The sequence below is a fragment of the Dermochelys coriacea genome, chromosome 6 (genome assembly GCF_009764565.3).
Source record: "Dermochelys coriacea isolate rDerCor1 chromosome 6, rDerCor1.pri.v4, whole genome shotgun sequence".
NCBI lineage: Eukaryota > Metazoa > Chordata > Testudines > Dermochelyidae > Dermochelys > Dermochelys coriacea.
The window spans coordinates 1,051,281-1,076,412 of NC_050073.1; the positions used below are offsets into that span (position 1 = coordinate 1,051,281).

Genomic DNA, 25,132 nt, shown 5'->3' on the forward strand with positions numbered 1-25,132 from the left:
ACTCCTGGGTTCTCTCCCCAGCTCTGGGAGGGGAGTTGGGTCTAGTGCGTTGGAGCAGGGAGGACTGGGAGCCAAGACTCCTGGGTTCTCTCCCTAGCTCTGGGAGGGGAGTAGGGACAAGTGGGTTGGGGGGGCTGGGAGCCAGGACTCCTGGGTTCTCTGCCCGGCTCTGGGAGAAGAGCGAGTGGCTGTGGTTGCTGCCCCGGGGGCGGGAGAACAATGGGGTGCTTGTGGCGGTGTGGGGGGGGGTGGACGGGAGGCCAGGCTGGAATGTCCTTTCCGGGTGGAAGAATGGGGCCCAGACAGACAGATGGACAACTCCAGCCCAGACACCCTCCCCCACCCCCAACACAGGGAACTGGCTGTGGGGGGGACCCCAGATTTTTGGGGAGATCAACTGGAGGATAGGGACTGAGTGTGTGTGGGAGTCGGGGAGCCATCTTCTTGGGGGGCTGATGAAGGGGAGCATCTGGGGAGATGGGGAAGGGGGAAACCATTTCCTGGGCAGCAAGGGGACAGAGTGGGGGGTGACTCCATCTCTGGGAGGGGTGGACCTGACCATCTATGGGTCAGAGGGAGGGGCTCTGGGGGAGTGGGGATTTGGGGTGCGGGGTTCATAGTGGCAGAATGGGTGTTTGGAGGTTCAGGGGGTGGGGTGCATGAGGGTGGGGGGTGTTTGGGGGTGCAGGGGAGGAGGTGTGGGGATTTGGGATGCTGGGGGGAGGGGTGCATTGGGGCAGGGTGGGTGTTTGGGGTGCAGGGGAAGAGGTCTGGAGGGTGGGGATTTGGGGTGCAGGGGAGGGGTGGGTGTTTGGGGGTGCAGGGAGGAGGTGTGGGGATTTGGGGTGCAGGTGGACCAGGTGGGTGTTTGGGGGCACAGGGGAGGAGGTCTGGGGGGTGGGTGTTTGGGGGTGCAGGGGAGGAGGTGTGGGGATTTGGGGCACAGGTGGGCTAAGTGGGTGTTTGGGGGTGCAAGGGAGGAGGTCTGGGGGTGGGGTGCAGAGGGGTGGCAGGGTGGGTGTTTGGGGTTCCGGGGGAGGCGCGGCAGGGACTATCAACCGGACTGGGCGTGCCCAGGGAGGGGGTGGTCACTTGGCCCCGCCCCCACATTAGGCCCCGCCCCTTCCCAGCCCAGCCGGCCCGGGTCGAGGCTGCCGGAAGGGAGGTTCTGGGTCAGCTGATCCCGGGTCCACCCACCGCCGGACGCCGCTGGAAAAGGGGGGTTTCTGGGGGGCCCGATTCCCGTCCGCACCCGGCTCTGCCCGCCCCCCCTTCCTGCAGCCGGAGGTCCGGGATTGGGGATCCCCCTGGGAGAGGCGCCCCCCAGCCATGACCCCCTGAACCCCCTTGCGCCCAGGCAGCTCCCGGGGGCCGGGACTTTGATCCCCCGCAGCCCGGGGGCGCCGGGCCGGGCAGGCGGAGGGAATGGCTGGCAAGGACTATGACCATCTCTTCAAGCTGCTCATCATCGGGGACTCGGGTAGGGGCCGGACCTGGCGCGTCCCCCCTTTCCCCGGGACCCCCTTTCCCTTCCCCCGCCGAGCCCCCCTTTCCCCGGGACCCCCTTCCCCCGCCGAGCCCCCCTTTCCCCGGGACCCCCTTTCCCTTCCCCTGCCGAGCCCCCCTTTCCCCGGGACCCCCTTTCCCTTCCCCCGCCGAGCCCCCCTTTCCCCGGGACCCCCTTCCCCCGCCGAGCCCCTCTTCCCCTGCCGAGCCCGCTTTCCCCGGGACCTCCTTCCTCTGCCTCGCCGACCCCCCCCTTTCCCCGGGACCCCCTTCCCTTGCCTCCCCCATGGTCTGTTCCCCGCTCCCCCCCCCTTTCCCCTGGGCCCGCCCCCCCCGTCTGCCTCCTTCTTTCCTTTCCCTCGCTCCAAGTCCCTTCCCCGCTTCGTGTCTCTGTTTCCTTCCTTTGTTCCAGCTTCTCTTCGGCCTCCCCCCCCCCCCCCCCCGCTTCCTGGCGCCCCCTGGGGAAGATTCCCCCATCCCTCTCTTCCCCCCCCTCCTAAGTTTCCCTCCCTCCATGTTCTTCCCTCCTCTCCAGGCCCCGGCCCCTCTTCCCCTCCTTCCCTCCCTCTTCTGTGTCATTTCTCTTCTGTCCGGCCTGTCTCCTTCCCTCCCCCCGCCCGCTGTCCCCCTTTTCTCCTCCTCCCCGCGCCTCTTTCCTTCCCTCGCTCCCACTTCTGCACCCCGCTGCGCTTTCCCCTTCCGCCTGTTCTCTGCCACCCGGCCTTGCCTCCCTGCGGCCTAGGGGTCAGAGCAGGGGGGCTGGGAGCCAGGACTCCTGGGTTCTCCCCCAGCTCTGTGAGCGGAGTGGGATCTGGTGGGTTAGAGCAGGGGGCCTGGGAGCCCGGACTCCTGGGTTCTCCCCCCAGCTCTGTGAGCGGAGGGGGATCTGGTGGGTTAGAGCAGGGGGCCTGGGAGCCCGGACTCCTGGGTTCTCCCCCCAGCTCTGTGAGCGGAGGGGGATCTGGTGGGTTAGAGCAGGGGGCCTGGGAGCCCGGACTCCTGGGTTCTCCCCCCAGCTCTGCGAGCGGAGTGGGATCTGGTGGGTTAGAGCAGGGGGGCTGGGAGCCCGGACTCCTGGGTTCTCCCCCCAGCTCTGCGAGCGGAGTGGGATCTGGTGGGTTAGAGCAGGGGGGCTGGGAGCCCGGACTCCTGGGTTCTCCCCCCAGCTCTGCGAGCGGAGTGGGATCTGGTGGGTTAGAGCAGGGGGGCTGGGAGTTCTATTCCCAGTTCTGTGAACTTGAACAATTCCCTGCGCATCTATGCCTCAGTTTCCCCATGAGTGCAGTGGGATAAATGCATTGAGATCAACCCCTGTATAACACAGGGGTGGGGTGGGGTGGGATTTCTCCTTCCCCCTTTTTCAGTCCTACTCTCTCTCTGCCCCTTGGTGGGGTGCCCTGGGTGTTGTGCAGACCACACCTATAGTGTGTGAGGGGGAGAGATTATTTTGGGGGGCAAATCGGGGGGGGAATAACACCCCGATCTCAGCCGGTGTCCTGCCCCGCCCTGGCTGCTCTCGGGGCGAGGTTTGTAACGGAGCAGAGCTCGTGAGTGGAGACGCCCCCGGACGCCTGGGTCCTGTCCCGGTTTCTCCCCACCCGGCGAGGCAGCTGTTCCCTTCAGTCCAATTAGTCCCAGCGCCACCCACCCCCGTTTCTCCAGAGCAGCTGGGCAGCCCCCTGTGGGCTTGAGACAGGCCAAGAGCCAGGACTCCTGGGTTCTCTCCATGGCTCAGGGAGGGGAGTGGGGTCTGATGGTTAAAGTGTGCGTGGGGGCGGGGGTGTCTAGGAGCCAGGACTCCTGGGTTCTCTCCAGGTGGTGGGGCGAGGGTGATGCTCCCTGGGTAAACACCCTGGGTGGCTCTGGGAGGGAGCGGTTCATGTTTGTTTGTGTTGTGGGTGCAGCAGGTCGCTCTGGGACCCAGCGTTGGGGGAGGGGGTCCCGGCTGCTCCCCCTAACCAGCCCTTTCTCCCCACAGGGGTGGGGAAGAGCAGCCTCCTCCTGCGGTTTGCAGATAACACGTTCTCCGGTAAGTACCCCCCCACACACCCCCACTCCCACAGCCTGGCTGCCTCCTCTTCCAACCCCCCCCCCCGCAGGTCCCCAGCCTCCTTCTCTCACTGCCCCCCAAACTCCTCTAGCCTCCCAATTCCTCTTCCCACTTCACTCCAGTCCCCAAATCCTCCCTCTGCCCCCCATGGGCCATGTGGTTCTTGGGGGGGGTCCCTTCCCGCTGGGTGCTTGGGGTGGTCTCCAGGGGTTCACATCTAGGCTGGAGCAACTGCACTCCTGGCTCCGAGCCCCCCTCCCTGGGACGGATCCCACTGGGAGGGGCACTGTTGGGTCTGGGGGTGTCTCGGGGGATCCTCACAGAGCCCCATGACCCCCTCGGCTGGATGCATCACTCATCTGTTCCTTCCTCTTCTCCTTCCTCCTTCCCGGCTCCCTCCCCTTCCTGGTTCCTCTCTCTTCCCCTCAATCTCTGTCCTGCCGGCCCACTCGTTCGTTTCTCCTTTCCCTCGTTCTTCCCCCCCTCGTCCCCCCTGCCCCGGCAGGCAGTTACATCACCACCATCGGCGTCGATTTCAAAATCCGGACCCTGGTGATCAATGGCGAGCGGGTCAAGCTGCAGATCTGGGACACAGCCGGGCAGGAGCGATTCCGCACCATCACCTCCACGTGAGCCGGACGCCTGGGTCCCATCTGGGGTGTGGAGGGGAGGGGAGGGGGGTCAGTGGTTGCGGGGGGCGGGAGCCAGGACTCCTGGGTTCTCTCCCCGGCTCTGGGAGGAGAGTGGGGGCTTGTTGATTACTCGGATGCCTGCGTCCCACGGCTTGTCTCTTCCCCTCACACCCCTGGGGCAGGTATTACCGCAACACCCACGGTGTCATCATCGTCTATGACGTGACAAACCCCGAATCCTTCGTCAACGTCAAGCGCTGGCTGCACGAGATTGGGCAGAATTGTGACAGCGTCTGCAAGGTGCTGGGTGAGTCTGGGGTCCCCCTTCCCCCACAGCGTCTGCAAGGTGCTGGGTGAGTCTGGGGTCCCCCTCAAACCCCCTGGGGTCCCCCTTCCCCCGCAGCATCTGCAAGGTGCTGGGTGAGTCTGGGGTTGCCCTCAGCTCCCCCAAACTGCCCTCCCCAAGGGGATGTCCCCTCAATAGGATCTGTCCCTTGCCCCCATCCCCCTACCCCAGGGGATTCTGGGTTAACCCCTTGGGGCCCAGACCCCTGTGCCTGACCCTCCCCCCCTTTCCCCGCAGTGGGGAACAAGTGCGAGGACCCCTCCCGGAAGCAGGTGGAGATGGCCGACGCTCGGCGCTTCAGCGAGCAGATGGGGGTGCGGCTCTTTGAGACCAGCGCCAAGGAGAACCTCAATGTGGAGGAGGTACTGGCACTGCTGTAGGGAAGCTTGCAGCACTGTATGTGTGGGGGGGGAGTTGCCAGGAAGCTCCTAGCACCATGGGGAGAGGAGGGAGGAGAGGCTGCAGGAAGCTGACCTTGGCCAAGGGAAGCCCTGCAGGGAAGCTCAGGGTGCTGGGTGCGGGGATCTGGGCTGGGGGGGGAAAGGGGGGTGAGCACCGCTGCAGGGAAGCTGGCGGCGCTGGGTGGGGGGATCTGGGTGGGGGGGAAGGGGGCTGAGCACCGCTGCAGGGAAGCTCACCACCCTCTTGCCCTGCCCCCCAGATGTTCAATGCGGTGACGGCCATGGTGCTCCAAACCAAGCAGGAGAACCTAGCGCGGCTGCAGCACCCCGAGGTGGTGAAGATCAACAAGCCCAAGAAAAAGCCCCCTGTCAAGAAATGCTGCTGAGGGGTGGGGCCCCCCAAAACCTGGGGGGAGCTGAGCCTCTGCCCCCACCCCTTGGGGCAGGGATGGACTGTGTATGGAGGGGGTATCCACCCCCCAGCGGATCAGCGCCCCCTGTCCCAGGGACTCCTGGCCATTGCGGCTGTGGGATGGGGGGGTCTGGAGCCTGGGGGGCTGGTGGGAGTGGGGGGCTGGTGGAAGGAACAGAGAGAAGGGGGAATAGAGGAGACTGTCCTGCCCTGGGGGGGTCCTGGGCCCCCAACTTCCCTCCTGCCCCCCAATCTGCCCCCTATCCCTCCACCCCACTGTGAAAGGGAAGATGCCTCTTTGGGGTACCCATGCCCCCCAAATGTGGCAGGGTCCCACAACTCTGGAGTGGGGAACACATGGGAGTTGCTGCTCCACCCCCCATATTCCCCCGTGCCCTCATTTGTTTGGGGGTGTCTCCCTGCTTCAGCTCTCCATTCTCTCATGGGGATGCCAAATTCTCCCCAGCGCAGCCCCCCCCCCAAGTGCCCCTATGCATTCCAACCCTCTTGAGCACTGGAAAGGCAGCATGTAGGAAATGGGAGGCAGCAAGCACCCCAAACCCCCTCCTTGCACCCCACACTCTGGGAGTGAGTGGGGAGATGGCCCCCTCACTGGAAACAAGATGGGGTTCACCCTTTTCTGAGAGCTCCCCCCTCTGGGATCAAATCTGTGGTTTGCTGCCCAGCTCTGAGTTCCTGCCCCACTAGGAATGGGGTGGGGGGGCTCAAGAGTGGGGGGGCAGCCCCCACTGGGAGCAAAAGGAGGCAGTTCACTAGTGGGGTGCAGCCCTGGGACCCCCTCCTGGGGGCAATCAGGGGAGCTTGGAAGTGGGTTCACCCCAGCACTGGAACAGGGGCCACGGCTGGGGTGTGGGGCTGGCCCCCCAATAACTGTGCAATAATCTGGCCGTGCCCCAGGGGGGTGAACTGACACTAACCCCTGCCATGTTTTCTTCAATAAAGACAATTTAGGTATGAAAAGATACCTGCTCGCTTAGCCTGGACACCTGGGTTCTCTCCCGGCTCGTGGGGCCCACAGCCAGGACTCCTGGGCTCTGTTCCTCACTGTGAGTGCCTCGGTTTCCCCCGGCAGTAGGCAGTTCTGACTCTCTGGGGGTGGCGTGAGGCAGGGGGCCCCAGAATACCCTCCCCTTAAGAGGAACCCAGTTAATTCAGAGTCAGGATGTTTACACTTCGCCATTTTGCTTTGGGTCAGACCTGCTGGGGGGGGGGGGGGGGGGGGGATGGGGACGGTGGCCAGCGAGGGATCTGTGTGGATGGTCCCATCGCCCCGAGCAGGGAAATGGAAACTGGATTCAGCTCGAGGGCCGGGGCCACTGTGGTGAGGAAGCTCACCGTGCCGGGGGACGGATAAGCGGGGGGAGAACTTGCCGGCGAGGGGCACTGAGGCAGGGCACAGTGCTGGGGGGGTGGACAGTGGGTGGAGGGAGAACTTACCAGCAGGGCGGTCACTGAGACAAGGCACAGCGCTGGGGGTGGGCTGGTGTTGGGGGAGTCTCTGGCTGGGGGCACCTCTAGAGGGAAGCTCACAGCAGCAAGGTGTGTAGTCACTGGCTGGGGGCACTGTTGGGGGAAGCTTGCAGCGTTGCCAGGAGAGGGGACTATTCCTGGCTGGGGGGTTGCAAACCCCTTTCACAAAAAGAAAAGGAGTACCTGTGGCACCTTAGAGACTAACACATTTATTAGAGCATAAGCTTTCGTGAGCTACAGCTCACTTCATCGGATGCATTTGGTGGAAAAAACAGAGGAGAGATTTATATACACACACACAGAGAACATGAACCAATGGGTTTATCATACACACTGTAAGGAGAGTGATCACTTAAGGTGAGCTATTACCAGCAGCAGGGGGGGGAAGGAGGGAAACCTTCCATGGTGACAAGCAAGGTAGGCTAATTCCAGCAGTTAACAAGAATATCAGAGGAACAGTGGGGGGTGGGGTGGGAGGGAGAAATACCATGGGGAAATAGTTTTACTTTGTGTAATGACTCATCCATTCCCAGTCTCTAGTCAAGCCTAAGTTAATTGTATCCAGTTTGCAAATTAATTCCAATTCAGCAGTCTCTCGTTGGAGTCTGTTTTTGAAGCTTTTTTGTTGAAGGATAGCCACTCTCAGGTCTGTAATCGAGTGACCGGAGAGATTGAAGTGTTCTCCGACTGGTTTTTGAATGTTATAATTCTTGACGTCTGATTTGTGTCCATTCATTCTTTTACGTAGAGACTGTCCAGTTTGGCCAATGTACATGGCAGAGGGGCATTGCTGGCACATGATGGCATATATCACATTGGTAGATGCGCAGGTGAACGAGCCTCTGATAGTGTGGCTGATGTGATTAGGCCCTATGATGGTATCCCCTGAATAGATATGTGGACAGAGTTGGCAACGGGCTTTGTTGCAAGGATAGGTTCCTGGGTTAGTGGTTCTGTTGTGTGGTGTGTGGTTGCTGGTGAGTGTTTGCTTCAGGTTGTGGGGCTGTCTGTAAGCAAGGACTGGTCTGTCTCCCAAGATCTGTGAGAGTGATGGGTCGTCCTTCAGGATAGGTGGTAGATCCTTGATGATGCGTTGGAGGGGTTTTAGTTGGGGGCTGAAGGTGATGGCTAGTGGCGTTCTGTTGTTTTCTTTCTTGGGCCTGTCCTGTAGTAGGTGACTTCTGGGTACTCTTCTGGCTCTGTCATCATAGGGCCTAATCACATCAGCCACACTATCAGAGGCTCGCTCACCTGCGCATCTACCAATGTGATATATGCCATCATGTGCCAGCAATGCCCCTCTGCCATGTACATTGGCCAAACTGGACAGTCTCTACGTAAAAGAATGAATGGACACAAATCAGACGTCTAGAATTATAACATTCAAAAACCAGTTGGAGAACACTTCAATCTCTCTGGTCACTCGATCACAGACCTAAGAGTGGCTATCCTTCAACAAAAAAGCTTCAAAAACAGACTCCAACGAGAGACTGCTGAATTGGAATTAATTTGCAAACTGGATACAATTAATTTAGGCTTGAATAGAGACTGGGAATGGATGAGTCATTACACAAAGTAAAACTATTTCCCCATGGTATTTCTCCCCCCCACCCCACCCCCCCCACTGTTCCTCTGATATTCTTGTTAACTGCTGGAATTAGCCTACCTGCTTGTCACCATGAAAGGTTTTCCTCCTTTCCCCCCCTGCTGCTGGTAATAGCTCATTTTAAGTGATCACTCTCCTTACAGTGTGTATGATAAACCCATTGTTTCATGTTCTCTCTGTGTGTGTGTGTGTGTGTAAATCTTTCCTCTGTTTTTTCCACCAAATGCATCCGATGAAGTGAGCTGTACCTCAGGAAAGCTTATGCTCAAATACATTTGTTAGTCTCTAAGGTGCCACGGGTACTCCTTTTTTTCTTTTTGCGAATACAGACTAACACCGCTGCTACTCTAAAACCCCTTTCAAGCACTTTACCTGCTTTGAACTCCAGGGCCGGGGAAGAAAGGCCGTCCCCACCCTCTGCCTGGGCCGGGAAATCTTTCCTCAGGGGGGCTAGTCCCTCCAGCAGGGAGAGAAGGGACCCCCCCAAAAATTTCCCCTCCATGTGTGGGGGGCAGCCCCTGAAACATTCCAGATCTCCCCAGCCTCACGGCTCTCTCCTCCTTTATTGACTCCCGGGCAGAGGGCGAGACACACAAACTTCAGTACAGTTCATCTTGTGGTTGCAGTGGTGGGGAGGCCCCAGCTGGGGGCACTGCTGCGGGGCAGCTCACTGCGCTGGCGACAGGGTGTATCCGGCCCCTGTGGGTCTGGCCGGGGTGAGTCCCCCATCCCAGCTGGGGAGATGCTGGGTATGAACGGTTCCTGCATCACAGCTCCATCTCCTCCAGCCGTGCCCCCTCCCCCGGGCCTGGGGGGAGCAGCGGGAGGGCAGCTAGGGTGCTGGGGGGCAGCATGAGGGTCCGGATGGAGTGGGGCACCTGGCTCCCTGGAGGGGTCCACAGCACCAACTCCGTCGTGGGGTTCCTGGGGCAGGGGAAGGAGACGGAAGTTAGATAACGCAATGCTGTCCCCACCCCTCCTGTCCCTCCATGGGCCAATACTCACAGGTACTGCAGGAGGCCCGGCTCTGCAAGGCAGAGGGGGGTGCAGTCGGCCATGCTGAACTCCCCCTCCAGCACCACGCTGCCCCCCTCGGTCTCCCACCTGCCGGCGTCCTCGCTTCCTCCAGTTGGGGGCAGCCTGGGGGGGGGAACACACAGCGCTGAGATGCAGTAACCTCTGGGGCAAGTCCCCCCGGCACGATGCTCTCCCGCCCTGCTCCCCATGGTACGCCCTGGGTACCTCTGCTCCGGCTGCCAGCAGCGGGCGTAATCCTGCACCCAGGCGGGGTCAGGGGCCGGGCCCCGGGCGGGGAACCCGTTGCCACTGTAGACGTGGTCATTCTCCAGGCTCAGTGTGTTGAAGCGGGCTGCCATCTTCTCCTCCGACAGGAACTGCTTTGGGCTGGGCTGCCTGCAGCGCGGGGAGGGAAAGGGGAGATCCCAGAATGCACTGTGCTCGGTCGCACCAACCTGGGGGGCTCCCAGGCTGCGCTGCGCCCACTTGCAGCAAGATGGGGGTTCCCAGCATGCATTGCACACAGTTGTGCCAAGCCTTGCTTGCCTAAGCACCCTTGTGACCAGTCCAGCCAAGCTGGAGAGCTCCCAGAAGCCATTGCACCACCTCACGCCAAGCTGGGGTGCTACCTAGGAGCTCTGTGTTCTTGGGGAACGAGGGAGCAGGGCCCAGCCTGGCTGACTCACGAAAGACCTTGCTGCCCCAGTCTCTGCTTGAACCAAATCTGCACCAGAAGAAAGACTTACAAAAAGCAAAGGAAAGGCCGTGGGAGACACCCCTAAACCCTGGGATAAGGGGGACAGGAATAAGGAAACCCCCCTAGCTTCATTTGCATGGAAGATGGGACAAGGAGGCATCTCCATCAGCCTACAGAATGGAGAACGGAGATTCCAAGGCAAGGACCGCAAGGAACTCTGGGACCAGACAAGCAGGGCAGCACAACATGATGGGGGAATCTCTGCCCCCAATGTTAATGAACCCACGCCTGCACACACACAGCTCAGCAGTGATCAGAGCAATTCTAGTCATGAATCCTTTATTGGTATCCAAAATAGTGATGCTCCCCCTAACTGCGTTGTGAGCTCCCTCCAAGGAACGCCGCCCACGGCCAGGAAGCTCAGCTCCAGTTGTCATGAACAAAACAACTTTGGGATCCTCCCTTGAGCCATCAGTTTGCCCATAAACAAATCGAGTGTCTCCCTTGAACCACTGTTCTTCCCCTACAAAACCCCAATCCACGCTCCAGTCTGTGCTCTGCTGTCTGGATCCAAACTCTGCAGCAGGTCCACTGGGACTCCATCTTCTCCTGATTGATCGTGCCGGGGGCTCTGCCTGTCCCCAGCACTCCGGACTCTTAGCTACCACCACCACCTGGGACCCTCGATCGATTCCAGCTTCACAGAGTGGTGAGAACCCAGCTCTCTCTCTCTCTAGGTGTAGCCCCCTGACCCCGACGTGTGTGATCAGTTAGTTTTCTAAACCTGACTTTTATAATCAAATTTAAATTGGATTTATATTATCACTGTTTTGTTTGGCTCCCCGATGGTTATTATGTGGCAATAAATAACTTTCATGGTTAAGCTGGTTGCTTCTCCCTCTCTCCGTCTCCCCCTCGTGGGAGTTTTTTTGGTTCCACATTCACTCTGCAGCAAGGCTCCTCATACCTAAGCTAAAGATCCCTGCAGCGCCCCAAAATCCCGTGGGGTTTGCTCAGCCAGTGGGTTATGACCAGAACAATTGTGATGTGAAAGTGCTGAACTTGGGGGATAGGAAGGTGACAGCTTGGAGGTGCTGCTCGACCCAGCCTGCTGAATCCAGGGACACACAAGGGGTCAGCTTGGGAGAGCTGATTAACCTGGTCCACTCGGAGAGAGAGGTAGGGGGGGTGTGTGTGTGGGCGGGGGGGGGTTTTTTTTTTTTTCACGGAATCCAGCCCTAGGGAACCGAGGTCTTGCAGGAGCACGCCACTGGGAGGGGACGTGCAGCAGGGAGAAGCAGAGCTCCGTATGAGGACACAAGCAGTACATCGATAGATGTACACAACCCCCCCCAAGCGTAACCCTAATAAATGAGTGAACCCCAAAGTAATGGGCAAAGCTGGTAATGGGTCTCCTCGGCTGCATTGTGCCTAGTCACATGAGGCCAGGAACCTCCCAGAATGCATTGCACTGAGTTATGCCAAGAGAGGGGCCTCCCAGCATGCACTGCCCCCACTCATGCCAACTGGGGGAGCTCTCAGGAAGTCCCGCCCTCAGTCCTGCCAAACTAGGGATCCCCCAGCATGCACTGCAGCCAGGCTGTGGTGAGGAACCAGGCGGGGTTTAACCAGGAAGGGTGAGGAAGGCCTCCCCTATTGATGTCACCTCCCCCATACTCACTGCTCTTCCTTCTCCAGGCGGCGTTTGAGGGCCAGCGACGCCACATGGGGCAGCTGGTGGGTGCTGAAACAGAAGGAGAGAGTCAAAATCAGGGGGTCCCAGCCCCCCGTCCCAGCAGCCCCCCCCATACGCTCACCATGGCAGTACCGCGCCTGTGAAGCTGACCAGCCCCTGATCCCGAGCGGCCCAGGGCATTCTGCGGGGCACCTCCTGCCTCCAGGCAGGGGTCGGGACCGTGCAGCGGGGGGAGCCCAGCCACGGGCGGCGGCTCCAGCCCATGTTCCCCCCCTAGAAAGGGGCAGCGCTGGGGCTCGAGGTCACTGCCGCCCCCGGCTGCCAGGGTCGGGGACCCATCTGCAGGTCATCACCTGGGGAGACAAGGGAGAGTTACATGCTGTCATAATATCAAGGGAAGGGTAAACACCTTTAAATCCATGCTGGCCAGAGGAAAAATCCTTTCACCTGTAAAGGGATAAGAAGCTAGGATAACCTCACTTCACCTGACCACAATGACCAATGAGGAGACAAGATACTTTCAAAGCTGGAGGTGGGGGAGAAACAAAGCCTCTCTCTTGGTCTGGGTGATGCTTTTGCCGGGGACAGAACAGGAATGGAGTCTTAGAACTTAGTAAGTATCTAGCTAGAGACGCGTTAGATTCTGATTCTTTAAATGGCTGATAAAATAAGCTGTGCTGAATAGAAGGGAGATTCCTGTCCTTGTGTCTTTTTGTAACTTAAGGTTTTGCCTAGAGGGACTCTCTAGTGGAGAGTGTTTTGAATCTAATTACCCTGTAAGGTATTTACCATCCTGATTTTACAGAGGTGATTCTTTTACCTTTTCTTTAATTAAAATTCTTCTTTGAAGAACCTGATTGCTTTTTCATTGTTCTTAAGATCCAAGGGTTTGGGTCTGTGGTCACCTATGGAAATTGGTGAGGATTTTTATAAAACCTTCCCCAGGAAAGGGGGTGTAGGGTTTGGGAGGATTTTTGGGGGAAAGATGTTTCCAAGCGGGCTCTTTCCCAGTTATATATCTGTTAGACGCTTGGTGGTGGCAGCAATAAAGTCCAAGGGCAAAAGGTAAAATAGTTTGTACCTTGGGAAAGTTTTAACCTGTGCTGGTAAGAATAAGCTTGGGGGTTTTCATGCAGGTCCCCACATCTGTACCCTTGAGTTCAGAGTGAGGAGGGAACCCTGACATGGTGGCAGACACACGCGCAGCGACCCCGCTGACGGGGCTCAGCCGGCCCTGCGCGGCTCTGAAGGTGCATGGCCAGATGGCCTGAGAAGCTGGGTTCCCAGGATGCACTGGTGGGGGTTACGCCGGGCCGGGGGGCTGAGGTTGCACTGGGGGAGGTCACGCAGAGCTGGGGGGGTCCCAGGATACACTGGGGGGAGTCACACGGGGCTGGGGGGCTCCCAGGATGCCCTGCACCAGGTCACGCCAGGCCAGGGCGCTCCCAGCATGCACCGGGGGGGGGGGTCACATGGGGCCGGGGCGCTCCCAGCATGCAGCGGGGGGGTCACGCGGGGCCGGGGGTCTCCCAGCCTGCACTGCGCCGGGTCACGCCAGGCCGGGGCGCTCCCAGCATGCACCGGGGGGGTCACGCGGGGCCGGGGGTCTCCCAGCCTGCACTGCGCCGGGTCACGCCAGGCCGGGGCGCTCCCAGCATGCACCGGGGGGGTCACGCGGGGCCAGGGGTCTCCCAGCCTGCACTGCGCCGGGTCACGCCAGGCCGGGGCGCTCCCAGCATGCACCGGGGGGGTCACGCGGGGCCAGGGGTCTCCCAGCCTGCACTGCGCCGGGTCACGCCAGGCCGGGGCGCTCCCAGCATGCACCGGGGGGGTCACGCGGGGCCGGGGGTCTCCCAGCCTGCACTGCGCCGGGTCACGCCAGGCCGGGGCGCTCCCAGCATGCACCGGGGGGGTCACGCGGGGCTCCCAAGTTGCACCGGGGGGCACACGGGGCCGGGGGCTCCCAGCATGCATTGCACCCAGCCACAACCCCATGAAGAGATGGGGCGTGCCCCGGAAAGGGGGCGTGGCTAGACGCGGGGGGGGGGCTTCAATTCAGGCGGGCACGCCACAGGCCGAAGTCGGCCCGCGCGCATGCGCAGAGCGACCGCAGGTGTGACGGTTGGCACCTCGGCGCGTGGTGAGACCGTTCGTCTCGCGACGGGGGCAGCGATTGGGCGGGGTTCGACGCATGCGCCGTACGGACCTGGCGGAGATTTTTTTCGCACCGACCGGGGGTCCTTTTTCTTACTCCCCTCCCCCCCACCTCAGCGTCCTCAGGAGTCGCCGCCGCCGCCGCCGCCTTCCTGCGGGACGCGTGCGCAGCCTCCCCCGTCACGTGAGGGGAGCGGGCCAATGGACTGCAGCGACGCGGGGCCTGCTGCTGAGACGAGATCGTCCAGCGCGTGGAGACTCCATTTCCCGTTGGGCCCCGCGCGCGCTCACTGCCTAAGCCGCCCCCGGCGGGGCCGCGCAGCCCGCTGGGAGCTGTAGTCCTCGGCTGGGGGAGAAGGCGCGCGACGTGGAGGCACGTTGTGTGAGGCGGCCTCATGGCACCTGGGGAGGTAAGTGGGGCCGCGGCGCGGGCAGGGGACGGGGGGAGGGAATCCCAGGAGCCCCCCCGCCCCCCCGGGTTGGCGCGGCCTGGTCCGCTGCATGCTGGGAGTGTGCAGCCCAGTCCTTGACCCCCCTTCCCCCCGCAGAGGGATGCCCAGCGCGCGCTGCAGCTGCTGCACGTGACCGTCTTCTCCCAGAGCGTCTCGCCCTGCGGCAAGTACCTGGCAGCTGGGAACAACTATGGGGAGATCGCCATCTTCAGGTAGCCCCCGCCCCGTCCCCCCCGCCCTCCTGGGGCTGCTGCCCTCCGCTCACCCCCTCTGCTCCCTCCCCCAGCCTCTCGGCCGCGCTGAGCTCTGAAGCCAAGGAGGAGAGCAAGAAGCCGCTGGTGTCCTTCACAGGTAGGCGCCTCTCGGGGGCGGGGTTCCCAGCATGCCCTGGGGGTGATCCGGGCACGCTTCGTGCCCCGTGTTGCCAAGCCAGAGGGGTCCCAGGGTGCATCGCACCAAGCTGGGGAGCTCCCAGAATGCACTGCGCTCAGTCATGCCAAGAAGCTCCCATCGCGCACCGAATCCAGCTGGGGCGTCCCCCAGGTGCCCTGCCCCTGCCCCGGCGCTGACGCCCGCCTCGCTCCCCTCCACAGCCCACGACGGGCCGGTCTACGCCATGGTCTCCACCGAGCGGCAGCTGCTGAGCTCCGGCAACGGCGAGCTCAGGGCCTGGAACTGGAGCGACATCGTCAAAAAGGTGAGATGTGCCGCTGCCCTCCCCCCTTGTGTCCCGGACTCCTGGGTCCCTGCTGACGCCGCCTCTCCCGCCCCGGGCTCCTGGGTCTCTCCTAACGCCGCCTGTTCCTGCCCCGGTCTCCTGGGTCCCTTCTAACGACGCCTCTCCTGCCCCAGATTCCTGGGTCCCTCCTAACGCCGCCTATTCCCGCCCCGCACTCCTGGGTCCCTCCTAACGCCGCCTCTCCTGCCCCAGATTCCTGGGTCCCTCCTAACGCCGCCTCTCCCGCCCCGGGCTCCTGGGTCTCTCCTAACGCCGCCTCTCCTGCCCCAGATTCCTGGGTCTCTCCTAACGCCGCCTGTTCCTGCCCCAGTCTCCTGGGTCCCTTCTAACGACGCCTCTCCTGCCCCAGATTCCTGGGTCCCTGCTGACGCCGCCTATTCCCGCCCCGCACTCCTGGGTCCCTCCTAACGCCGCCTATTCCCGCCCCGCACTCCTGGGTCCCTCCTAACGCCGCCTCTCCTGCCCCAGATTCCTGGGTCCCTCCTAACGCCGCCTATTCCTGCCCCGGACTCCTGGGTCCCTCCTAACGCCGCCTCTCCTGCCCCGGACTCCTGGGTCCCTCCTAACGCCGCCTATTCCCGCCCCGGACTCCTGGGTCCCTTCTAACGCCACCTCTCCTGCCCCAGATTCCTGGGTCCCTCCTAACGCCGCCTATTCCCGCCCCGCACTCCTGGGTCCTTCTAACGCCGCTTCTCCTGCCCCAGATTCCTGGGTCCCTCCTAACGCCACCTATTCCCGCCCCGCACTCCTGGGTCCCTTCTAACGCCGCTTCTCCTGACCCAGATTCCTGGGTCCCTTCTAACGCCGCCTATTCCCGCCCCGGACTCCTGGGTCCTTCTAACGCCGCTTCTCCTGCCCCAGATTCCTGGGTCCCTCCTAACACCGCCTATTCCCGCCCCGGACTCCTGGGTCCCTCCTAACGCCGCCTCTCCCGCCCCGGGCTCCTGGGTCTCTCCTAACGCCGCCTGTTCCTGCCCCGGTCTCCTGGGTCCCTTCTAACGCCACCTCTCCTGCCCCAGATTCCTGGGTCCCTCCTAACGCCGCCTATTCCCGCCCCGCACTCCTGGGTCCTTCTAACGCCGCTTCTCCTGCCCCAGATTCCTGGGTCCCTCCTAACGCCGCCTATTCCCGCCCCAGACTCCTGGGTCCCTTGTAACGCCGCCTCTCCTGCCCCAGATTCCTGGGTCCCTCCTAACGCCGCCTATTCCCGCCCCAGACTCCTGGGTCCCTTGTAACGCCGCCTCTCCTGCCCCAGATTCCTGGGTCCCTCCTAACGCCACCTATTCCCGCCCCGGACTCCTGGGTCCCTCCTAACGCCGCCTCTCCTGACCCAGATTCCTGGGTCCCTCCTAACGCCGCCTATTCCCGCCCCGGACTCCTGGGTCCCTCCTAACGCCGCCTCTCCTGCCCCAGATTCCTGGGTCCCTCCTAACGCCGCCTATTCCCGCCCCGCACTCCTGGGTCCCTTCTAACGCCGCTTCTCCTGACCCAGATTCCTGGGTCCCTCTAACGCCGCCTATTCCGCCCCAGACTCCGGGTCCCTTGTAACGCCGCCTCTCCTGCCCCAGATTCCTGGGTCCCTCCCTAACGCGCCTATTCCCGCCCCGGACTCCTGGGTCCTCCTAACGCCGCCTCTCCTGACCCAGATTCCTGGGTCCCTCCTAACGCCGCCCTATTCCCGCCCCGGACTCCTGGGTCCCTCCTAACGCCGCCCTCTCCTGCCCAGATTCCTGGGTCCCTCCTAACGCCGCCTATTCCACGACCCGGACTCCTGGGTCCCTTCTAACGCCGCCTCTCCTGCCCCAGATCCTGGGTCACTCCTAACGCGCCTATTCCCGCCCCGCACTCCTGGGTCCCTTCTAACGCCGCTTCTCCTGACCCAGATTCCTGGGTCCCTTCTAACGCCGCCTCTCCTGCCCCAGATTCCTGGGTCCCTCCTAACGCCGCCTATTCCCGCCCCGGACTCCTGGGTCCCTTCTAACGCCGCCTCTCCTGCCCCAGATTCCTGGGTCCCTCCTAACGCCGCCTATTCCCGCCCCGGACTCCTGGGTCCCTTCTAACGCCGCCTCTCCTGCCCCAGATTCCTGGGTCCCTCCTAACGCCGCCTATTCCCGCCCCGGACTCCTGGGTCCCTTCTAACGCCACTTCTCCTGCCCCAGATTCCTGGGTCCCTCCTAACGCCGCCTATTCCCGCCCCGCACTCCTGGGTCCTTCTAACGCCGCTTCTCCTGCCCCAGATTCCTGGGTCCCTTCTAACGCCGCCTCTCCTGCCCCAGATTCCTGGGTCCCTCCTAACGCCGCCTCTTCCCGCCCCGGTCTCCTGGGTCCCTCCTAACGCCGCCTCTCCTGCCCCAGATTCCTGGGTCCCTCCTAACGCCGCCTATTCCCGCCCCGCACCTCCTGGGTCCTTCTAACGACCGCCTTCTCCTGCCCCAGATTCCTGGGTCCCTCCTAACGCCGCCTATTCCCGCCCCGCACTCCTGGGTCCCTTCTAACACCGCTTCTCCTGACCCAGATTCCTGGGTCCCTCCTAACGCCGCCTATTCCCGCCCCGGACTCCTGGGTCTCTCCTAATGCCGCCTGTTCCTGCCCCGGTCTCCTGGGTCCTTCTAACGCCGCTTCTCCTGACCCAGATTCCTGGGTCCCTCCTAACGCCGCCTATTCCCGCCCCGGACTCCTGGGTCTCTCCTAATGCCGCCTGTTCCTGCCCCGGTCTCCTGGGTCCCTTCTAACGCCGCCTCTCCTGCCCCAGATTCCTGGGTCCCTCCTAACGCCGCCTATTCCCGCCCCGGACTCCTGGGTCCCTCCTAACGCCGCCTATTCCCGCCCCGCACTCCTGGGTCCCTTCTAACGCCGCCTCTTCTGCCCCAGATTCCTGGGTCCCTCCTAACGCCGCCTATTCCCGCCCCGGACTCCTGGGTCCCTTCTAACACCGCTTCTCCTGACCCAGATTCCTGGGTCCCTCCTAACGCCGCCTATTCCCGCCCCGGACTCCTGGGTCCCTCCTAACGCCGCCTCTCCTGACCCAGATTCCTGGGTCCCTCCTAACGCCGCCTATTCCCGCCCCGGACTCCTGGGTCCCTTCTAACGCCGCCTCTCCTGCCCCAGATTCCTGGGTCCCTCCTAACGCCGCCTCTCTCCCTGGCAGGGGTGTAAGGAAGCCTGGAGCCGCAGACCCCCGTACAGGTGAGCCCCCCTGTCCCCCTGCCCCCACCCCCTTCGCTCTCACACTCCCCCTCTCTCTCCTGTGCCAGGAGCAGCCTGGAGGTGCCCGAGATCAACAGCCTGCAGCTGAACCCCAAGGTGAGCTGCCGTGCATTGTGGGACGGGGAGCACCCTCGGTCCCCCAGCCCCCCCCCTTACCTGCTGTCTCTGCCCTTCCCCCGCAGGATAACAGCCTCCTGCTGGCCGGGGGTGACTGCGCCGTGCATGCCATGGATCTGGAGTCCGGCACCTTCACTGTGAGTGTGGGGGGGTCACCGTGGAGCTGGGGGGGGCATGGGAGCCTGTGGGTGCAGGGGTGGGCCACCAGGGGGAGGCCCCCCCCCGTCACTGCTGGGGAAATGGGCCGGAACGCACTGAAAAGGGAAGGTAGCATCTGTCTGTCCCCGTCCTCCCGTCTGTCTGTCCCCATCTGTCTGTCCCCGTCCTCCCGTCTGTCTGTCCCCATTTGTGTGTGCCCGTCTGTCCGTCCCCGTCCTCCCGTCTGTCTGTCCCTATTTGTGTGTGCCCGTCCTCCCGTCTGTCTGACCCCATCTGTCTGACCCCGTCCTCCCGTCTGTCTGTTCCCGTCCACCCTGTATGTCTGTCTGTCCCCATCTGTGTGTGTCCCCGTCCTCCCGTTTGTCTGTCCTCGTCTGTCTGTCCCAGTCTGTGTGTGCCCATTCTCCTGTCTGTCTGTCCCTCTCTGTCAGTCCCTCCCCATCCACCCCGTCTGTCCATGCCCCCTGCCCACTCTCTCTCCCTGTCTCCCAGCAGGAGTTCCGGGGGCATAGCGACTACGTGCACTGCCTGGCGCTGCGGGACCACTCCCAGGAGTGCCTGTCGGGCAGCGAGGACGGCACCGTGCGTATGTGGGGTGAGGAGCCAGGGGGCCCCCCCGTCACCGCCGTCCTGACACCCTGGCTCCATCCTGAGCTCTAGGGCGGGCCCGTGGGCTGGGGGAGGGGGTGGCTCAGAGCCTGGGGCCCATCCATGTCCTCCAGGATGTGCAGGGACCCGTCCATGTGCCCCCCTGCCCCCGGCTGAGCGGTGATAATGGCCCATCCCACCGCAGTCTCTGTGCCGGGGGCAGGTGATGACTTGGGGTGGGGTGAAGGAGGCCCTGCCCCCCCCTCACACCGAGCTCTCTGTGTCGCAGATCTACGCACCGGGGCACAGGTCCAGCTCATCGAAGTGCACAAATACGAGGTAACGACAGCTCCGCCCTGCCCCTCACTTCTAACCACCAGAGCCCACTTCCCTCCCAGAGCTGGGGAGAGAACCCAGGAGTCCTGGCTCCCAGACCCCACTGCTCCCCCCATAACGTGCCCTTGTTCCCCTCTCCCAGGAATGCAGCCGGCCCCAGCTCGGGAAGTGGATCCGTTGCCTGGCAACAGACTGTGACTGGATGGTGCGTGAGTTCCCAGCTGGGGGCTCTGGTTTGGGGGCCCCCCTGCTGCACCTGGGGTGGTAAAGTCACTGTCTCCTTAGGTGTGGGGCTAGGGATCTCTGGGGACGCACCGCGCCCAGGGGCGCCCGGCCGGGGGGCTCCCAGGATGCACTGGGCCTGGTAGCAGTTTCCCCCTCCCAGCTGGCTGCGAGGGGTTGGCCTGAGAAGCCAAGGCTCATGGGATGTGGGGGCAGCGGGGCTTTGGGGGTCCCTGCGGCATCTGACCCCGTCTCTCCCCCAGGTGTGCGGGGGCGGCCCGGCGCTCACCCTTTGGCACTTGCGCTCCGTGACCCCCACCACGGTCTTCCCCCTGCCCCACTGCCAGCAGCACGTCATGTTCTACCAGGACCTGGTGAGTGCCCCCCGCCCTGCGCCCCTCGGCCTGCGCCAGGCCCGGGCTCCTCCGTGTCTCCTCCCCTCCGGTCCGGCCTCTTCCTGGCACACGCTTGGGTGGGCATCGCGTCCTTCCCCGGGTGGGCAGGTGTGGGGCCACTTCAGGGGGCGTTTGTTCTTTCACCCAGGTGGGCGTTCGTTCATTCCGTCCTCCCTTCGTTGGTTCTTCCTGTTGCCCTGCGGGTTCGTTCGCGCTTTTCATTCATTCATTCTCCTCCCCGGTTCATTCGTTCTTTTTACTGATTCATTCACGCGTTTTCTTCCCTCTTTCTGTTCTCCGATATATTCCTTCGTTTGCTTTATTCGTTCTTTCTAGCATTCATTCGTTCTCCTCCCCGGTTCAGCCATCCTTTCGTTCTATTCCTCCATTTGTTCCGTTTCCTGTCCATTCACTCTTTTTTCATTCTTTGCTCCTCTTTTATCGTTCATTCATCATTGGGGGTTCTTCCTTCGTTTATTCTTTTCCCATTCATTTGTCTTCATTTTTCTTTTCGTTCTTTCTTTCTCTTGCCTTCTTCCTTCCTTCCTCCCTCTGGGGCACCTGGCACTGGCCACTGTCGGCAGACATGACACTGGACTAGATGGACCTTTGGTCTGACCTAGTCTGGCCGTTCTTATGTCCCTGCCGTCTATTTCCCTCTTTGTTCATTATTTCGTTCTTTTCTCCGTTCTTTTTGGTTCCTTCTTTCTCTTGCTCTCTTCTTTCATTCTCTTCTCCGTTCATTCACACCTTTGTTCTGTTTTTCCTCCTTTCATTCTCTTCCTCCATGGTTTTTATTCACTTTTTCCCCATTCCTTCTGTTCTCCAGTAGGTTTGTTCATTTGTTGTTTTTTCATTGTTTTCTTTCTATTACCCTCTTCCTTCCTTCCTTTTTTCTTTTTACATTCATTCTTTCTTTTTCTTGCCCTCTTCATTTGTGCTATTCCCCTGCTTGTTCATTTGTTTGCTTTTTTAGTCATTCCTTTGTTCTAGCCCTACCTTCCTTCCTTTTTTTGTTCTAGCCCCCAAGTCATTTTTTCACTCTTTTTTTCCCCGTTCCTTCTCTCTCTTTTTTCTTCATTTGATTTCTCACATTCTTTTCTTCTGTTCCTGTCCAGCCCTTCTGTTCCTGTGTTCGTCTCTTCGTTCATTTGCCTTTTTGTTCATTCCTTGCGGCTTTTTCCCCCTTTTTGTTTGTTGGTTCTTTTTAATGGTCTCGTCATTCAGTCTAGTCCCGTCTTTCTTTCCTCTCCTCTCCTCTCTCCTTCTATTCCCATCCCCCCGCTCGTTCCATGCCCTGCACGTTCATTCGTTCTTTCCCTCCGTTATCTCCCAAGGTCTCTCACTAACCCCTCTGCCCCCCAGATCCTCTCCGCAGGGCACAGCCCGGCCATCAACCACCTGCAGATCAGCGGGGAAATCAGGGCTCAGATCCCCTGCACGCCCCGCTCCATCCACTCGCTCTGCGTCAACGAGCGCTCCCCTGAGCACAAGGTAGCGGGCGCCCCACTCATGCGGTGCGGGGCTGGGAGAGGAGTGGGGGAGGAGCTGGGTGGCAGGTGGGGCCTAGAATGAAGTGGGAGGGGCTGGGAGAGAGTCAGGGCCTGGAGCTGGGGAAGGGGCTGGGATTGGAGTGAGGGGCAGGTACCTAATTGTGGGGGCTTGGAGTAGAGTCAGGCATCGTGTCGGGGGGAGGGGGAGGGCAGGGGGCTGGGAAGGGTGGGCTCTGGGGCAGGGACTCCAATGTAGCTAATCCAGCCCCAAAGGGGACACCGGGATCCTGGCCCCACTGACTCCCCCCCAATTGGTCTGATCCCCCCAGGTGCTGACGGCCGCCGGAAGCAGCCACAAAGTCGATGTCTTCACCAACTTCAGCTACCGGGCCTTCTCCCTCTGCTTCGCTTAGCATCCCCCAGTGCCCCATCCCCCAGGACCCCCCAATCCCCTCCTCCAGCACCCCCAGTTCCTCTCCCCCCACCTCTGATCCCCATCCCCAGGACCCCCCGATCCCCTCCTCCCACCCCAGAGCCCTCCTGTACCCTGTCCCCCAGAACCCCCAATCTCCTCCCCCGTTCCCTTCCACCCCTGATTCCCACCCCCAGTCCCCTCCCCCCCCCACTCCGTATCTCTTCCTCCAGAGTTCCCCTGCTCCCTTTTGGTTTTTTCTCTTGTTTGTTTTTTTTTTTTAAATAAAATCCAGGTGCCCCCCCCTTCCTCCCTCTGTCTCTGTGCCTTTAGGGCTGCTGCGGCTCAGGGGTTTGGCTGGGAGATCTGGAGCTGGGCGAGGGGAGGTGCAGGGAGCTGTCGCCCCACAGATCTGGGGGTGCATTGAGGCAGCGTTTGACTTGGAGGGCAGGGAGTGCGTTTAGCAAACCTGTGTTACCCAGAGCCGTTTGGACAGCCCCAGCCAGGCCCCTTGACACGGGCTATGCAGCCGGCTCCACCTCCGGCCTCTCTCCAGCCTCCCTGACTGCGCCCAACTCTGGTGTGCGGCCTGCTGCCGTTTTCATCACAGCTTGCGTTACAGCAACTCCACCTCAGCCCAGCTGCCGGGCTGGGGGCTCTGTCTGCCCGGAGCTGGGTGTATCTCGGTATCCGGCCCGGGGGCCACTGCGGCTGGGGGACCTGGCTCCACGCTCATCCCCGGGTCGCTCTCAGCCCGGCCTGCGGGGAACCAGCAACTGCCAGGTTCTCTGGTGTGGGCGGCTCGCGGGGACCCCGCGGAGAGAAACAGGGGCAACGCTGGCGACCGCAGGGGGAGCCGGCCTGGATCAGAGAAGGAGCCCTGAGGGTCCCGGTCCCAGGGCTTCGCGCAGCAGGAGATGCTGGAGCTGAGAGTCTGAACATGGGAGGTTCTGTAACGGGTGTAACTGCGGGGAACTGGCCCAGGGAGGGGAGCCAGGCAGCAAATCCTCCAACAGCCCCCACTCTCCTCCCAGAGCCAGGGAGAGAACCCAGGAGTCCTGGCTCCCATGCCCCTCCCAGAGCCGGGGAGAGAACCCAGGAGTCCTGGCTCCCAGCCAGGCAGTAGGGTGTGCTTTCTCCAGCGATTGCGTCGGTGACGCAAACATCACAGCCCAGGGAGGTGAGGACAGCGCCTCCGGGATGGGTGGAACTGAGCCAACTTCCGGCCTCTCTCCTGAGGCAGCCTGGCAAAATCCACAGCCACATTTTAGGGCTTTGGCTCTTCTGAGCTCAGTGAGCCTGTCACTTCTCTACCATGCCCCAGATTAAGGAGCCTCATGATCATATGGCTCCTGTGACCCAGGGTGCCTGGGGCAGCCCACAATGGAAATGCCCAGGGCAGAGTAGGCTGCAGAAGGGGGAGCAGATCCTCCCAATGCCTGGTGGGTAACACTGAAGTTAGACTCCCCAACCCGTTACACACTGCGCTCCTGATCCCCCGCCCTGGTTATTGAGAAGCTGAAAAAAGCAACCACCCAGCCCCCTTTCCCACAGTCCAGTTCTCTGGTCCCAACCGGCACCGAGGTCCAGTCCAGTGAGAAGTTATCTAAAAACTCTGCTCGTGCAACAAAATGTTCTTCTGACCCTAGGGCCAGCCACGCTGCCAGGTCAGTAGTAGTTTGGATTTTACGCAAAGTACCGCGCAGACGGCCAGTCCTTCAGTGTCTAGCCCTAAAGGTTTCGTAGAAAAGGGGCCTGGAACGGCTTCCGTATGAGGAGAGGTTAATGAGACTGGGACTTTTCAGCTTCGAAAAGAGGAGACGAAGGAGGGATGTGATTGAGGTCTATAAAATCATGACTAGTGTGGAGAAAGTGGATAAGGAAGTGTTATTTACTCCTTCCCATAACACAAGAACAAGGGGCCACCCAATGAATTTAATAGACAACAGATTTAAAACAAACACAAGGAAGTATTTTTTCATGTAATGCACTGTCAACCTGTGGAACTCCTTGCCAGAGGGTGTTGTGAAGGCCAAGACGATAATGGGGTTCAGAAGAGAGCTAGATCGATTCATGGAGGATAGGTCCATCAATGGCTATTCACCAGGATGAGCAGGGATGGTGTCCCTAGCCTCTCTTTGCCAGCAGCTGGGAATGGGCGACAGGGGATGGATCACTTGATGATTAGCCGTTCTGTTCATTCCCTCTGGGGCACTGGCACTGGCCGCTGTCGGCAGACAGGACACCGGGCTGGATGGACCTTTGGTCTGACCCAGTCTGGCCGCTCTTGTGTTCTTATGTAAAAGAAAAAACCAGGAAGAGAGGTGTTCAATGGTAACGTGCTCAGATACATACCTAAGAGTTCGGAGTCCATAGAGCAGGTTCGTAGCCGTAGTAGTAACTCCCTGTGGTATCCCACCTCGCCCACCCGGGGCCTTCTGTGTGCACATCCGGTGGAAAGTCTCTCTCTGTGCAGTACCCCACTACTAACACCAGGGAGCACCTGGGTGCACAGGGATGTGTGTCTGCGCCATATCTCACTGCTGCCACCAGGGGGCAGCTGTGTATATGGGCACCCTTGGCAGTAGCCCACTACTGCCACCAAAGGGTGCCACATGCCCAGGGGAACAGGGTGGGGATAGTGTGTAGGGGGGTCAGGATCCCTCTTTTTTCCAATTTGCTGAGTGACACTTTGCTGGGGTGGGTGTGTGGCTGGGTATTAACAGGGAGGGAGGAGGCTGTGGGGTGATGACACAGGTAGGAGGGGGGCACACTGGGGAGGGAGAAGTATGGAGTGAAATCACCCAAAGTTGTATAAGAAAAGCCAGTGGAAATGCAGCTGTCAGCACTGCTGGGCAGGGGCAGGGGAACAGACAGGGGTGTGTGGGAGCCAGAAGGGGGCAAATAGCACAGATGGGTCAACTGTTGGGTGTGATTTCAGTGCAGGCTGAATTGTCTATCCCTCCCCCCGCAAAGCACTCCATCCCCCCATTCCTCACTACAC

General features: G+C 61.2%; 3 protein-coding genes across 7 annotated transcripts; 2 read left to right on the top strand and 1 right to left on the bottom strand.

Annotated features, from left to right (window-relative positions):
* Positions 1 to 1,128: 1,128 nt before the first annotated feature.
* On the top strand, positions 1,129 to 23,175 carry LOC119856751 (ras-related protein Rab-35-like). Of its 2 annotated transcripts, XR_006282238.1 has the most exons (7): positions 1,129 to 1,480; positions 3,485 to 3,535; positions 4,062 to 4,185; positions 4,371 to 4,495; positions 4,772 to 4,896; positions 5,196 to 6,294; positions 23,163 to 23,175. XR_006282238.1 is itself a non-coding variant. In XM_038404718.2 (6 exons), the coding sequence occupies exons 1-6, from the start codon at positions 1,426 to 1,428 to the stop codon at positions 5,319 to 5,321; spliced, it is 606 nt and encodes a 201-aa protein (XP_038260646.1). In that variant the 5' UTR covers positions 1,129 to 1,425; the 3' UTR covers positions 5,322 to 6,344. The 2 variants fall into 2 exon arrangements, 1 of the variants encoding a protein (XP_038260646.1); XM_038404718.2 differs by lacking the exon at positions 23,163 to 23,175 and having other exon boundaries at positions 5,196 to 6,344.
* On the bottom strand, positions 8,989 to 14,198 carry HCFC1R1 (host cell factor C1 regulator 1). 3 transcript variants are annotated; one of them, XM_038404725.2, is made up of 6 exons: positions 14,061 to 14,198; positions 11,976 to 12,207; positions 11,840 to 11,902; positions 9,687 to 9,857; positions 9,450 to 9,584; positions 8,989 to 9,368 (listed from the first exon to the last, which is right to left on the bottom strand). In XM_038404725.2, exons 2-6 carry the CDS (start codon positions 12,116 to 12,118, stop codon positions 9,212 to 9,214), a joined length of 669 nt encoding a protein of 222 aa, XP_038260653.1. In that variant the 5' UTR covers positions 12,119 to 12,207; positions 14,061 to 14,198; the 3' UTR covers positions 8,989 to 9,211. The 3 variants fall into 3 exon arrangements, with proteins under 3 accessions (XP_038260653.1, XP_043373036.1, XP_043373037.1); XM_043517101.1 differs by having other exon boundaries at positions 13,984 to 14,099; XM_043517102.1 differs by lacking the exon at positions 14,061 to 14,198 and adding an exon at positions 12,302 to 12,326.
* Positions 14,222 to 22,433, top strand: THOC6 (THO complex 6). 2 transcript variants are annotated; one of them, XM_038404719.2, is made up of 13 exons: positions 14,222 to 14,418; positions 14,557 to 14,672; positions 14,747 to 14,811; positions 15,054 to 15,157; positions 18,348 to 18,385; positions 18,454 to 18,502; positions 18,589 to 18,660; positions 19,175 to 19,277; positions 19,560 to 19,609; positions 19,749 to 19,811; positions 20,092 to 20,202; positions 21,589 to 21,717; positions 22,046 to 22,433. In XM_038404719.2, exons 1-13 carry the CDS (start codon positions 14,404 to 14,406, stop codon positions 22,127 to 22,129), a joined length of 999 nt encoding a protein of 332 aa, XP_038260647.1. In that variant the 5' UTR covers positions 14,222 to 14,403; the 3' UTR covers positions 22,130 to 22,433. The 2 variants fall into 2 exon arrangements, with proteins under 2 accessions (XP_038260647.1, XP_038260648.1); XM_038404720.2 differs by having other exon boundaries at positions 14,231 to 14,418; positions 19,178 to 19,277.
* Positions 23,176 to 25,132: the final 1,957 nt, after the last annotated feature.